Source organism: Sardina pilchardus, chromosome 2 (assembly GCF_963854185.1).
Source record: "Sardina pilchardus chromosome 2, fSarPil1.1, whole genome shotgun sequence".
Lineage (NCBI taxonomy): Eukaryota > Metazoa > Chordata > Actinopteri > Clupeiformes > Clupeidae > Sardina > Sardina pilchardus.
In genome coordinates, this window is record NC_084995.1 from 45,074,077 (window position 1) to 45,088,017 (window position 13,941).

The 13,941-nt window shown below is 48.5% G+C and overlaps 2 protein-coding genes across 2 annotated transcripts in view; both read right to left on the reverse strand.

Annotated features, from left to right (window-relative positions):
• Positions 1-10,269, reverse strand: part of pip4p1a (phosphatidylinositol-4,5-bisphosphate 4-phosphatase 1a) — a 16,031-nt gene extending 5,762 nt beyond the window's left edge. Inside the window, exons 1-3 of the mRNA XM_062515637.1 lie at positions 9,977-10,269; positions 2,912-3,105; positions 1,583-1,689 (exon numbers count right to left, since the gene is read on the reverse strand). Coding sequence (XP_062371621.1) covers positions 1,583-1,689; positions 2,912-3,105; positions 9,977-10,184 — 509 coding nt within the window. The 5' untranslated portion in view covers positions 10,185-10,269. The remainder of the gene's footprint in view (positions 1-1,582; positions 1,690-2,911; positions 3,106-9,976) is intronic.
• A 561-nt stretch (positions 10,270-10,830) lies between these two features.
• Positions 10,831-13,617, reverse strand: dnaaf6 (dynein axonemal assembly factor 6). The gene is made up of 6 exons (XM_062515638.1): positions 13,406-13,617; positions 13,224-13,296; positions 12,779-12,884; positions 12,481-12,577; positions 11,516-11,601; positions 10,831-10,990 (listed from the first exon to the last, which is right to left on the reverse strand). Exons 1-6 carry the CDS (start codon positions 13,493-13,495, stop codon positions 10,861-10,863), a joined length of 582 nt encoding a protein of 193 aa, XP_062371622.1. The 5' UTR covers positions 13,496-13,617; the 3' UTR covers positions 10,831-10,860.
• Between the last annotated feature and the right edge of the window lie 324 nt (positions 13,618-13,941).

A 13,941-nucleotide genomic window follows, 5' to 3' on the forward strand; every position in this document is an offset into this window, starting at 1 on the left:
GCAGAGCGCTGGACTCAGAGCAGCCGCTGGACTCAGGGCAGAGCGCTGGACTCAGGGCAGAGCGCTGGACTCAGGGCAGAGCGCTGGACTCAGAGCAGAGCGCTGGACTCAGGGCAGAGCGCTGGACTCAGGGCAGAGCGCTGGACTCAGGGCAGAGCGCTGGACTCAGAGCAGAGCGCTGGACTCAGGGCAGAGCGCTGGACTCAGAGCAGAGCGCTGGACTCAGAGCAGCCGCTGGACTCAGAGCAGAGCGCTGGACTCAGGGCAGAACGCTGGACTCGGAGCAGAGCGCTGGACTCGGAGCAGAGCGCTGGACTCAGGGCAGAGCGCTGGACTCAGGGCAGAGCGCTGGACTCAGGGCAGAGCGCTGGACTCAGGGCAGAGCGCTGGACTCAGAGCAGAGCAGAGTGCTGGACTCAGAGCAGAGCGCTGGACTCAGAGCAGATCGCTGGACTCAGAGCAGAGCGCTGGACTCAGGGCAGGGCAGAGCGCTGGACTCAGAGCAGGGCGCTGGACTCAGAGCAGATCGCTGGACTCAGAGCAGAGCGCTGGACTCAGAGCAGAGCGCTGGACTCAGAGCAGAGCGCTGGACTCAGAGCAGAGCGCTGGACTCAGAGCAGAGCGCTGGACTCAGAGCAGAGCGCTGGACTCAGAGCAGAGCGCTGGACTCAGGGCAGAACGCTGGACTCAGGGCAGAGCGCTGGACTCGTGTCCTTTTGATCTGGACCAGATGGCACATGCAGCCATGCTCACTGCTGCTACTCTGCTCACTGCACACGTGTGACCCTGCAAGACCAAACCAGTCGCTTTGGTCAAATGTACACAATTAAAGTTATCGTGCTCACATGAATGGCCATAAACTAAGCTTTCCAACGATATGTACATCGAGGGTATTACAAAAACCATGGCGAAGATAACCGCATCCAAAGTTGACATCCTGTACTGTAGTTCTCCTGTCACATGATGCCAGAAGAGGAGAAATCACCTTCTTGAGCGGCGTGGACAACAGGAATGACGGCTAATGTGTTCAATCTTCACTGGGTTTAACAGTCAAAACGTGTGTGAAACGATATGAAACTGTAGACTGTATACTGTTGAATTATGCGAAAATGTGAAATTCAACATTTTAACCCGGAAGTCTGTTTATTCCAGATTTTCTCAAAGAGTAAAAGTGATGGTCTGCATACTGTAATGGCTCCAAAAATTCTTTATTAGTTAAAAGGCAACGTTTCGATCAACACATCTTCATCAGGCAAAATAGAATTTTCTCAAAATAACGTATGTAACCTGCGTTGTGTGGAACCACCGCGGTCCAGCCCTGCACACGCCCGGACTTGAACCCGCGAAATAGCAGCACCTCGGATCGGGAGTCGAGCGCACTAACAATCCAGCTAAAAGCCCAGCCTGCTAGCTTTCTTGAAGCGTCGGGGAGTGGGGTTTACTAACGTTCCACAGCATAGCTAACTAGCTGGCACCCGTTACACGTAAAGCGACTGATTTTGCCTTGCAGGGTGACACACACACACACACACACACACACACACACACACACACACACACACACACACACACACACACTCACCAGTAGGGTCGTGGACAGGCGATGCGCTGGGACGTCACCTTGCAGATGAGCAGACAGTTGCAGGGGCAGCGCACGTACTTCTTCCCTGCTGGAGCATTCTTTATGGGCTACACACACACAGAGAGAGGGAGAGGGAGAGAGAAGATTCTTCTGTTTATCTTATATATGGATTGAATTTGTATACATGCTTTGACAACACAAGCACACTTGTCATGTCAATAAAGCTTATTTGAATTTGAATTTGAGAGAGGCAGAGAGAGTGAGAGGGAGGGAGAAAGAGGGAGAGAGAGAGAGGGAGAGGGAGAGAGAGAGAGGGGGGGAGACAGGGAGGAAGGGAGAGGGGGAGAGAGGGAGGGAGGGAGAGAGAGAGAGAGAGGGGGGGAGAGTGGGAGGGGGAGAGGGAGAGAGAGGGAGGGAGTGAGAGAGGGAGAGAGAAAGGGAGGGAGAGCCTTGATGCTCTCTACATTGTGTGTGTGTGTCTGTGCGGGGACTACTCTATGTGACGCTGTATGTGTGTGTGTGTTTGTGTGTGTGTGTGTGTGTGTGTGTGTGTGTGTGTGTGTGTGTGTGTGTGTGTGTGTGTGTGTGTACCGTAGCCTCGTTGCAGACGCCACACTTGACGACGTGCTGGTGGATCTTGCCCTCTACGCTGATGACGCTCTGTGTGTGTGTGTGTGTGTGTGTGTGTGTGTGTGTGTGTGTGTGTGTGTGTGTACCGTAGCCTCGTTGCAGACGCCACACTTGACGACGTGCTGGTGGATCTTGCCCTCTACGCTGATGACGCTCTGTGTGTGTGTGTGTGTGTGTGTGTGTGTGTGTGTGTGTGTGTGTGTGTGTGTGTGTACCGTAGCCTCGTTGCAGACGCCACACTTGACGACGTGCTGGTGGATCTTGCCCTCTACGCTGATGACGCTCTGTGTGTGTGTGTGTGTGTGTGTGTGTGTGTGTGTGTGTGTGTGTGTGTGTACCGTAGCCTCGTTGCAGACGCCACACTTGACGACGTGCTGGTGGATCTTGCCCTCTACGCTGATGACGCTCTGTGTGTGTGTGTGTGTGTGTGTGTGTGTGTGTGTGTGTGTGTGTGTACCGTAGCCTCGTTGCAGACGCCACACTTGACGACGTGCTGGTGGATCTTGCCCTCTACGCTGATGACGCTCTGTGTGTGTGTGTGTGTGTGTGTGTGTGTGTGTGTGTGTGTGTGTGTGTGTACCGTAGCCTCGTTGCAGACGCCACACTTGACGACGTGCTGGTGGATCTTGCCCTCTACGCTGATGACGCTCTGTGTGTGTGTGTGTGTGTGTGTGTGTGTGTGTGTGTGTGTGTGTGTACCGTAGCCTCGTTGCAGACGCCACACTTGACGACGTGCTGGTGGATCTTGCCCTCTACGCTGATGACGCTCTGGCACACGCGGCAGGAGATGACGGGCGCGCTGCCGCTCTCGGGGGAGGTGAGGGGGGAGTACGGCGGAGGGTCCTCCCCCAGCAGCACCGACGACTGGGGGGGGCTCGGGAAAGAGGAAAAACCTGACGCGCACACACACACACACACACACACACACACACACACACACACACACACAGAGAGAAGAAGAGAGAGAAGTTATTCCACTTTCATATCATTGTAATACCCCCCTGTGCCCCTTCGGCGCAATCCGTGCATGGGCAGTGCAGACCTGGCAGTGTACACACACTGTGTGTATGTGTGTGTGTGTGTGTGTGTGTGTGTGTGTGTGTGTGTGTGTGTGTGTGTGTGTGTGTGTGTGTGTGTGTGTGTGTGCATGGGCAGTGCAGACCTGGCAGTGTACACACACTGTGTGTATGTGTGTGTGTGTGTGTGTGTGTATGTGCATGGGCAGTGCAGACCTGGCAGTGTACACACACTGTGTGTGTGTGTGTGTGTGTGTGTGTGTGTGTGTGTGTGTGTGTGTGTGTGTGTGTGTGTGTGTGTGTGTGTGTGTGCATGGGCAGTGCAGACCTGGCAGTGTACACACACTGTGTGTATGTGTGTGTGTGTGTGTATGTGCATGGGCAGTGCAGACCTGGCAGTGTACACACACTGTGTGTATGTGTGTGTGTGTGTGTGTGTGTGCATGGGCAGTGCAGACCTGGCAGTGTACACACACTGGCCCCCAGAGACCTGTTAGTGTATGGACTACTGCATGTGATGACTACTGTATGGAATACTGCATGTGATGACTACTGTATGGAATACTGTATGTGATGACTACTGTATGGAATACTGTATGGACTACTGTATGTGCTGACTACTGTATGGGCTACTGTATGTGGTGACTACTGTATGTGATGACTACTGTATGTGGCGACTACTGTATGGACTACTGTATGTGATTACTACTGTATGTGCTGACTACTGTATGGACTACTGTATGTGATGACTACTGTATGTGGTGACTACTGTATATGACTACTGTATGTGGTGACTACTGTATGTGGTGACTACTGTATGTGATGACTACTGTATGTGATGACTACTGTATGTGGTGACTACTGTATGGGCTACTGTATGTGGTGACTACTATAGGTCGGTGGAGACCGTTTTTATCGCGTTTAACCCCTTCCTTCAGTTGCAGCGTTCCCCTTTGCTAACGCTGGTTCTGAGCTAACGCATTTTAACGGTAACATCCAAAACTTACCAAAACCGTCTTACTCACTCCACAGCACACCCGAGACAAGTCAATTAAAACGTCAGACTATCGATATACATGTCCATGTTGATAGAATAATTTTAGAAATAAAACTAACCTTGCAACTCAATGATTTATTACATTTTGAGGGACTAGTTTCTCAAAACTCAGTCCCCCTCCAACATGTACAATAGCAATTCAATGAGTTGCAAGGTTAGTTTTATTTCTAACATTGTTCTATCAACACATGGACATGTCTATCGATAGTCTGACGTTTTATTGAATTGTTAGGGTGTGTGTCGGGGTGAGTCTTGAGGTTTTCAGTGCAAGTCTGGATGTTACCGTTACATGCGTTAGCTCAGCACCAGGTTAGCAAAGATGAACGCTGCAACTCAAAGAAGGGCAGAAATTCACTGAAAATGGTCTTCACCGACCTACAGTACAGGCCAAAAGTTTGGACACACCTTCTCATTCAATGAGTTTCCTTTATTTTCATGACTATTGACATTGTAGACTCACACTGAAGGCATCAAACTATGAATTAACACATGTGGAAAACAAAAAAGTGTAAAACAACTGAAAATATGCCTTATATTCTAGTTTCTTCAAAGTAGCCACCTTTGCTCTGATTACTGCTTTGCACACACTCTGCATTCTCTGGATGAGCTTCAAGAGGTAGTCACCTGAAATGGTTTTCACTTCACATGTGTGCCCTGTCAGGTTTAATAAGTGTGATTTATTGCCTTATAAATGGGGTTGGGAATCAGTTGTGTTGTGCAGAAGTCAGGGGTGATACACAGCTGATAGTCCTACTGAATAGACTGTTAGAATTTGTATTATGGCAAGAAAAAAAGCAGCTAAGTAAAGAAAAACGAGTGGCCATCATTACTTTAAGAAATGAAGGCCAGTCAGTCCAAAAAATTGGGAAAACTTTGAAAGTGTCCCCAAGTGCAGTCGCAAAAACCATCAAGCGCTACAAAGAAACTGGCCGTCCCAGGAAAGGAAGACCAAGAGTCACCTCTGCTGCGGAGGATAAGTTCATCCGAGTCACCAGCCTCAGAAATCTCGTGTTAACAGCAGCTCAGATTAGAGACCAGGTCAATGCCACACAGTTCTAGCAGCAGACACATCTCTAGAACAACTGTTAAGACGAGACTGCCTGAATCAGGCCTTCATGGTAGAATAGCTGCAAGGAAACCACTGCTAAGGACAGGCAACAAGCAGAAGAGACTTGTTTGGGCTAAAGAACGCAAGGAATGGACATTAGACCAGTGGAAATCTGTGCTTTGGTCTGATGAGTCAAAATCGGAGACCTTTGGTTCCAACCACCGTGTGGACTGCAGAGTGAAGGCAAAAGGGCCAACAAGTGCTAAGCATCTCTGGGAACTCCTTCAAGACTGTTGGAAGACCATTTCAGGTGACTCTTGAAGCTCATCAAGAGAATGCCAAGAGTGTGCGAAGCAGTATTAAAAGCAAAAGGTGGCTACTTTGAAGAACCTAAAATATAAGACATATTTTCAGTTGTTTCACACTTTTTTGTTAAGTATATAATTCCACATGTGTTAATTCATAATTCTAATGCCTTCGGTATGAATCTACAATTTTCATAGTCATATAGTATGAAAATAAAGAAGGGGTGTCCGAATGAGAGGGTGTGTCCAAACTTTTGGCCTGTATATCACCCAGACTAAGTTGGAAATGAGGTTCTATGTCCAAAATTCCAAACTATTCCTTTAAGTGGCTGGCATAGAGCTCAACAGTCCCGCCCACAGCCGATTCCGGAAGTAAGAAACAAATACAAATAGTGTCTCCAAATTGGAGAATAAACCATAAAATCGTAACCGTCCACGGTAGACTTCAAACCAGCTATGACGTGACTTGGCATCTGTAAGGTACTATGTACTAGTACTATCTGTACTATGACTACTGTAAGGACTACTGTATGTGCGGACTACTGTAAGAACTACTGTATGTGATGACTACTGTAAGGACTACTGTATGTGATGACTACTGTATGTGCTGACTACTGTAAGGACTACTGTATGTGCTGACTACTGTATGTGATGACTACTGTATGTGATGACTACTGTATGTGCTGACTACTGTATGTGATGACTACTGTATGGACTACTGTATGTGGTGACTACTGTATGGACTACTGTATGTGATGACTACTGTATGTGCTGACTACTGTATGGACTACTGTATGTGATGACTACTGTATGTGCTGACTACTGTATGGACTACTGTATGTGATGACTACTGTATGGACTATTGTATGTGGTGACTCCTGTATGGACTACTGTATGTGGTGACTACTGTATTTGGTGACTACTGTATGTGATGACTACTGTATGTGGTGACTACTGTATGTGATGACTACTGTATGGACTACTGTATGTGGTGACTACTGTATGTGATGACTATTGTATTTGGTGACTACAGTATGTGGTGACTCCTGTATGGACTACTGTATGTGGTGACTACTGTATATGATGACTAGATGCCTACTGTATATGATGACTACTGTATGTGGTGACTACTGTATGGACTACTGTATGTGATGACTACTGTATGGATTACTGTATGTGATGACTACTGTATAGATTACTGTATGTGGTGACTACTGTATGTGGTGCCTACTATATGTGATGACTTCTGTATGTGATGACTACTGTGATTACTACTGTATGGGCCACTGTATGTGGTGACTACTGTATGTGGTGACTACTGTATGTGCTGACTACTGTATGGAATACTGTATGGACTACTGTATGTGGTGACTACTGTATTTGATGGACAAAGGTTGTGCTGTCCTCAAGGGCCCGATATTCCCCACTGGTGGTCACTGGACTTCGCCGAGTGGCCTAGATCCACTGGCACACAGTCAGACCAGCTGGAAGCACAGTCCTGGTCGTAGACGTGCTCCGGTTGGTTCTGTGACCCGGTCGTTGGGGTGCTCCGGGTTGGTTCTGGTTGGTTCTGCGACCCGGTCGTTGGAGTGCTCCGGGTTGGTTCTGGTTGGTTCTGGTTGGTTCTATGACCCGGTCGTTGGGGTGCTCCTGCTCTTGGTTATGTAGTCGAGGTAACAGAGTTCTCTACTGAATGAACTAAAGCAGCTATTCTAAGAAGCCTAATGCTGATAGCTTAACTGAACTCAGACAAAAGACCACAAAACAACTCTGGAAAAAGGTGTGTGTGTGTGTGTGTGTGTGTAAGTGAGAGAGAGTGTATGTGACAGGTGAGTGAGTATTGCGGAACGTGTGTTTCATCAACAAGAGGTGTGCATAAAGAGAGTGTGTGTGTACTGGCTTTTACGAGACAGAAAGACAGAGTGTGTGTCTGTATTACTGACTCTTACGAGACTGAGAGAAAGTGAATGTGTGTGTTGGTACAGGCTTGTACGAGACAGATAAAGTGTGTGTGTGTGTGTGTGTGTGTGTGTGTGTGTACTGACTCTTACGAGGGGTATTACTGACAGAGTTCTGGTAGGTGTGTATCAAAGGAGTGTGTGTGTGAGACTGGAGAGAGAGTGAGTGAGTATGTATGTAAATCTGCTGTTAAGGCTGGTATCACTGAAAGAATAGCAAAAGGTGTGTATCACAGTGTGTATCACACATGTGTGTGTGTGTGTGTGTGTACTGCCTCTTTTGTCTGCTATCACTGAGAGAGAAGTAATAGGTGTGTATCACAGTGTGTGTGTGTGTGTGAGAGAGTGAGTATATGTTCTGGCTCTTTTGTCTGGTATTATACTGAGAGAGAAGTAATAGGTGTGTATCACAGTGTGTGTGTGTGTGTGTGAGAGAGAGAGTGAGTATATGTTCTGGCTCTTTTGTCTGGTATTACACTGAGAGAGAAGTAATAGGTGTGCATCACAGTGTGTGTGTGTGTGTGAGAGAGAGAGAGTGAGTATATGTTCTGGCTCTTTTGTCTGGTATTATACTGAGAGAGAAGTAATGTGTGTATCACAGTGTGTGTGTGTGAGTATAATGTTCTGGCTCTTTTGTCTGGTATTATATGGCGGTGTGTGTGTGTGTGTGTGTGTGTGTGTGTGTGTGTGAGTATATGTTATGGCTCTTTTGTCTGGTATTATACTGAGAGAGAAGTAATAGGTGTGTATCACAGTATGTGTGTGTGTGTGTGTGTGTGTGTGTGTGTGTGTGTGTGTGTGTGTACATATGTTCTGGCTCTTTTGTCTGGTATTATACTGAGAGAGAAGTAATAGGTGTGTATCACAGTGTGTGTGTGTGTGTGTGTGTGTGTGTGTGTAAGTGAGGATATGTTCTGGCTCTTTTGTCTGGTATTATACTGAGCAAGTTACTCAACAGGCATGACTCTGTTGCCCAGTGCCCCTGTACAAGGGAGCAAGTAGGTTATTCTGTGTGTGTGTGTGTGTGTGTGTGTGTGTGTGTGTGTGTGTGTGTGTGTGTGTGTGTGTGTGTGCGCACTCCTAATGGGAGCAAGTAGGCCATTCTTTGGCCACTCGCGCCCCCCTTGCATCCCACTTAGCTTTGGATTAACTGGAAAATGAGATTTGGTCTCGAGTTTGCCTGAAAGGAGCTTTATACCGGCATGAGGAATGCAGGGCTTACTACTGACTAAGGGCTAGTCTGTGTGAGAACAAACCTCTCTGAGTGTGTGTGTGTGTGTGTGTGTGTGTGTGTGTGTGTGTGTGTGTGTGTGTGTGTGTGTGTGTGTGTGTATGAGTGTCAGTAACAGGCAAAGTCATGCCTTATTCAAGCTGCCAAGGATATGGGAACTAAGACCACCACAACTTGACAACCAACAGCAGCAAAGATTGAGGGACGTATAAGGCTAATTACCAGTACACCATACAGAATGTCCTCCTTTTCCGTAAGGCCAATTTGCCCAAGACCAATATTTACGTACGTTCTCATTGCCCGCCACTGACGCACAACCATTGGCCGAGTCTTATCGCGCTGCATTTCTAAGATCGTGGATTGGCCAAGGCACTATGTCAGTCAAATCAGGTGGTTAGCACTGTAGCCGCAAACATGCTGCTGAGAAACAATCAAATCGTAAAAATCACAGAGATATAGGCACGAGCACAAGGCCTACCCATGTCCCCATCACCGGAGAGGCCAATTATGACCACATTAATAACTATATCACACTCTACTAGGTGTGTGTTCACGCTCTGCGAACAGAAAGCCCTCGGTGGGAAGCAAGACAGTGAGATCCTGGATTGAATTGACATTCCAAATCGCACTCCCGCAGCTTCGCTAGCTTGCTAGCGACAAAACAAACACGCTAGCTAACATCAGCGGTGTGGGGAAAGGCGCACGTCGCTACGCCTGGTCATTGCACAGTTATCTGTCATTTTTCAATAACAGCCACCGGAGCAGCATGATGCCACGACGGGCGGTCAAATTGCTAACGAGGCGATTTCTTCCTCGCTGCAGTGTTGCTATGTGCGCGCCTGTGACAGCCTGTTCTGGTTGCGGAAGTATCTGTCGCGAGCTACCGGCACCGTGCCCCCACCAGCGATACATGATTTATTCCCGCGAGCTGCTCGGCTCGTTGCAGCTCGTAGCAAGGCTGCGCGTTAGCAGACCCAGCATAAACGTTACTGTGGAAATTATGACAAAACCCTCCCGGAATCTGACCACATTCGTAATATCAGGGCTTTGGTGATGGGCAGTTCTGAATACATAAATAACGTCACTGTGGCTCGCCCCGCGGGGGCACATCTGACAGCACAGAGACCGATCGCACGCAGATATACTCACTTTGCGGTTTGTTCGGTACGCCATACGGACCTGCTCCCGGAGACACCCCACCGTTGCCGCTGCCGAGGGCTCCATCACCGAGATCTGATAGCAACGGGGACCGCTCGCCATCCGCCATACCGAAAGCAAGGCGTGGGTGCGAGAGCGACGCAGGGATATAGACGCACGTATTGTTATGGCCCCGGATCGTGTAGCGAGCGCAACGCATGCGTCACATGGTAACCCGCGCGCTGCTGTGGCAACCGCGAGAGCATCAGCTGCGCTAGGGCTGGACTGCGCGCACTCCCGGTACCTACAACTACCAACAACGATCACACACACGACCCGTTCTTCACTGAATTCCTCCGGTGACCTGCATGCTGTAATATCGAATTATCTAACATCTCATCATGTCACCTGGGCAAAATATGAACCAGTACTTTGGTGTGTTTAGTATTTCTTTATTAAAATGTACATATTTCACAAGCAACAGTATCTGTGTATTTGGGTCAGGTTCACAGAACTGGTCAGAAACTAATGGTTTCGGTAATGGACCCGGGAAAAAACAGGACCACCCCCCCCCCCCCCCCCCCCCCCCACACACACACACACACACACACACACACACACACACACACACTCCATCCCTCTCTCCCCCCATATCTCTGCCCATCCCTCTCTCCCTCCATATCTCTGCCCATCCCTCACTCTATTCATCCCTCTCTCCATCTCTCTCTCCCTCCTCCATCTCTGTGTACCGTCCTGCTCTGTCCATCTCAGGGCAGGTTGATGTGGTCCTTGGGTCCCGTCCCTCTCTCTCTCTGTCCCTCTCTCTCTCCCTCCCTCTCTCTCTCCCTCTCCCTCCCTCCCTCCATCTCAGGGCAGGTTGATGTGGTCCATGGGTCTCAGGGCAGGTTGATGCGGTCCATGGGTCGATGCATGAGCAGGGTGATCTCCAGCTCGGCGCTCTCGCTGATGAAGCGAGCCGTTCCCTCTCGCTGGTGCACCGGCTGGGGAAGATGCAGGCCCAGCTTACTGCAGACACGGATGGAGGGAGAGAGAGAAATGGAGGGAGAGAGAGGGAGGGATGGAGGGAGAGAGAGAAAGAGTTGCGGAGAGAGAGACAGAGAAAGGGAGGGATGGAGGGAGAGACAGAGGGAGGGAGGGAGGGATGGAGGGAGAGTTTAGGAAGAATCACAAGACAGAGAGCACAAGTGGGCATGGCAGAAGAAATGGAGAGGAAGGAGGGAGGAGGAGAGGAAGGAGGAGAGGAAGGAGGAGAGGCGGGTATAGATGGAGGAGGAGAGGGAGGAGCAGAGGGAGGAGGAGGAGAGGGAGAGGAGAGGGAGGAGGAGAGGGAGAAGTTCATTAACAAAGTAACTCTAGTGATGTGATGTCCAATTTGGTTTGACTGCCTGGCCGAGTGTATGTTGGCCTGCACTCAGATCTTTGGTGTGTACGTGTTTCTGTGTGTGTCTCTCTCTCTCTCTGTGTATGTGTGTGTGTGTGTGTGTGTGTGTGTGTGTGTGTGTGTGTGTGTGTGTGTATCTGTAATCTTACTACTTTGGGGTCCGCAGGTCCAAAAACTGCTCTTTAACGTCCAGGACTACTTCACTGGCTTTGGTGTCTGGAAGCTTCACCCTCACCTGACCAACACACACACACACACACACACACAAAATACTTATAGATGATCAAATAGCCAAGAGACACACACACAAAACAGATAAATATGATCAAATAGCGAAAACACACACACACAAAACAGATAAAGATGATCAAACAGTCAAGACACACACTCACACACACACACACAAGCAGAACAGATTATACCATCTACCACGACCAAGTAACCAACAAACACACCACAACCACAACACCACAATACACGATTGGTGGACACAGGGCCTAATAATGACGGTAATCTGGTCAGGAGGAGGTGGAGCTCATATTACATCACACTCAGTTAGTCCATAACTAACAACTACAGCTCAATGAGTTCACAGTGGAGGATAGACCAGTAATCACACACACACACACACACACACACACACAACCGAACCGTCCTAACCGAACGCGATGCGAGCGAACATTAGCGATAAAATACATTTAATTCCATTGTTTTCAATTGAAGTGTCCAGACTGAAGCGACGCGAGCAGCGCAATGTTTTTAAGAGAACTTTTGTCGGACGCCCCGTTTCTATTTTCGTTTTGTTGCTCGCATTGCTCTACTATTCTGAATGAGAAATATGGAATCCCGTGACACAACACAATGGCATATTTAACGGATTCAGTGTAGACAGACAATATTGACAGTCGCTCGCTTGGATCCGGTTAGGACACAGTGACACACACACACACACACACTTTACACTTCTCTTACCAGCAGGCCCTCACAGCACATTGAGGAGGCACGCGCACGCACACACACTTTACACTTCTTTTACCAGCAGGCCCTCACAGCACATTGAGGAGGCACGCGCACACACACACACACACACACACACACTTTACACTTCTCTTACCAGCAGGCCCTCACAGCACATTGAGGAGGGGTCTTTACGGCTCATGCCCAAAAACAGGTCCTCCGTACCAACACTCTGCTTCAGGATGATGTCATACCTACACACACACACACACACATAGGCACGTAGGTACGCACACACACACAGGCAGGCACAATCATGCATACACACACACACACACACACACACACACACACACACACACAGGAAGGTACTGTAGGTACACACTTTAACTATTAAACCTACAGTATATGAACATTAACTTCGACCACCATTAAAAACACAGACACAGTCATACTCGGGTTCCGGCCGTAGGTCTGTGAGATCATCAAACTGCGCCCCTTCAGGAACCTCTTCCTCGTCCCAGATGGCTTTGCTGTTCTGCTTGGCGTACGTGGAGGAGCCTGCAGAGGCAACACACACACAGGGTCTGACCGACCAACCAGGCCAAGTCTGGGACAGTGGCTAGCCTCAGTTAACCTGGGCAGAGGCCAAGAGTCTGGGACAGTAGCTAGCCTCAGTTAACCTGACCTGACAGTATTAACTTCAGCCAGTTAGGGTGGCATGAACTCCCTCTTTCCTGTTGTAGTACCTGACAGGATATGTCAGCCAACACACACATACACTACCCTATACTATAAACTATGAATTCCTGTGTTAGACAACATTTAGGCCTGCTGTATTCAAATGAAATGATAGTTGGCCTATGTCGGGTGATGTGATTAGTTCTCATGTTAAGTTACCTTCTTTGTTGTGTTTGTTTGAAGAAGGAGGCCCGATATTGCCTGGGCACAGTTTAGCGGAGGCCTGTACAGTCTGTGTGAATGACATGGATTAACGTCAAATGTTAAATAAAATCGCTGAAAGCTTGAAACCATTAGTGTTTCGTCATGGGCAAGGATGCATGCTTTATCCCTCGTCATACCTTAAAATCATCGTAATCATCGTCTTCGTCCCGCTTTGACAACAAAGAGGAGAGTGCTTGGAGAGTCTGCACAGACGACAGACCATCCATTCCTAAACTGGTTAATTTTACGATTATCAACACAGCAGATACAAGAACCAATCTTACCGAAACACGCTAGCAGCTATCAAGCAAGTCCTTCACGAACTCGTGGCTTCAACTTTTCTCTTCAGGAACATGTTGTGTGTCCACTGTTTCTATGGAGACAAGGGTCCAGCTTCTAACGTTACCATGGCAACTGTGATGACGTAGTTCCTGGCGGAAGTATTTCAGGAATTTCACCGAAGATGGTTGATTCTTTTAGGTCTATGGGTTGATCGGTTGATCAAAGATCCTTCATTACTCCGCTGGGTTGGTGATCCGAGTAGAGGATTCCAGGGATTTTACTTGTCGCATACAAGCACACACAGATGGAATTGTAAAGCACGCAGTGAAATGGCATTACTTGCTTAACGTCCTTCTGTGTAGTGGCATCATCCTAAGAAATCACCAACTAC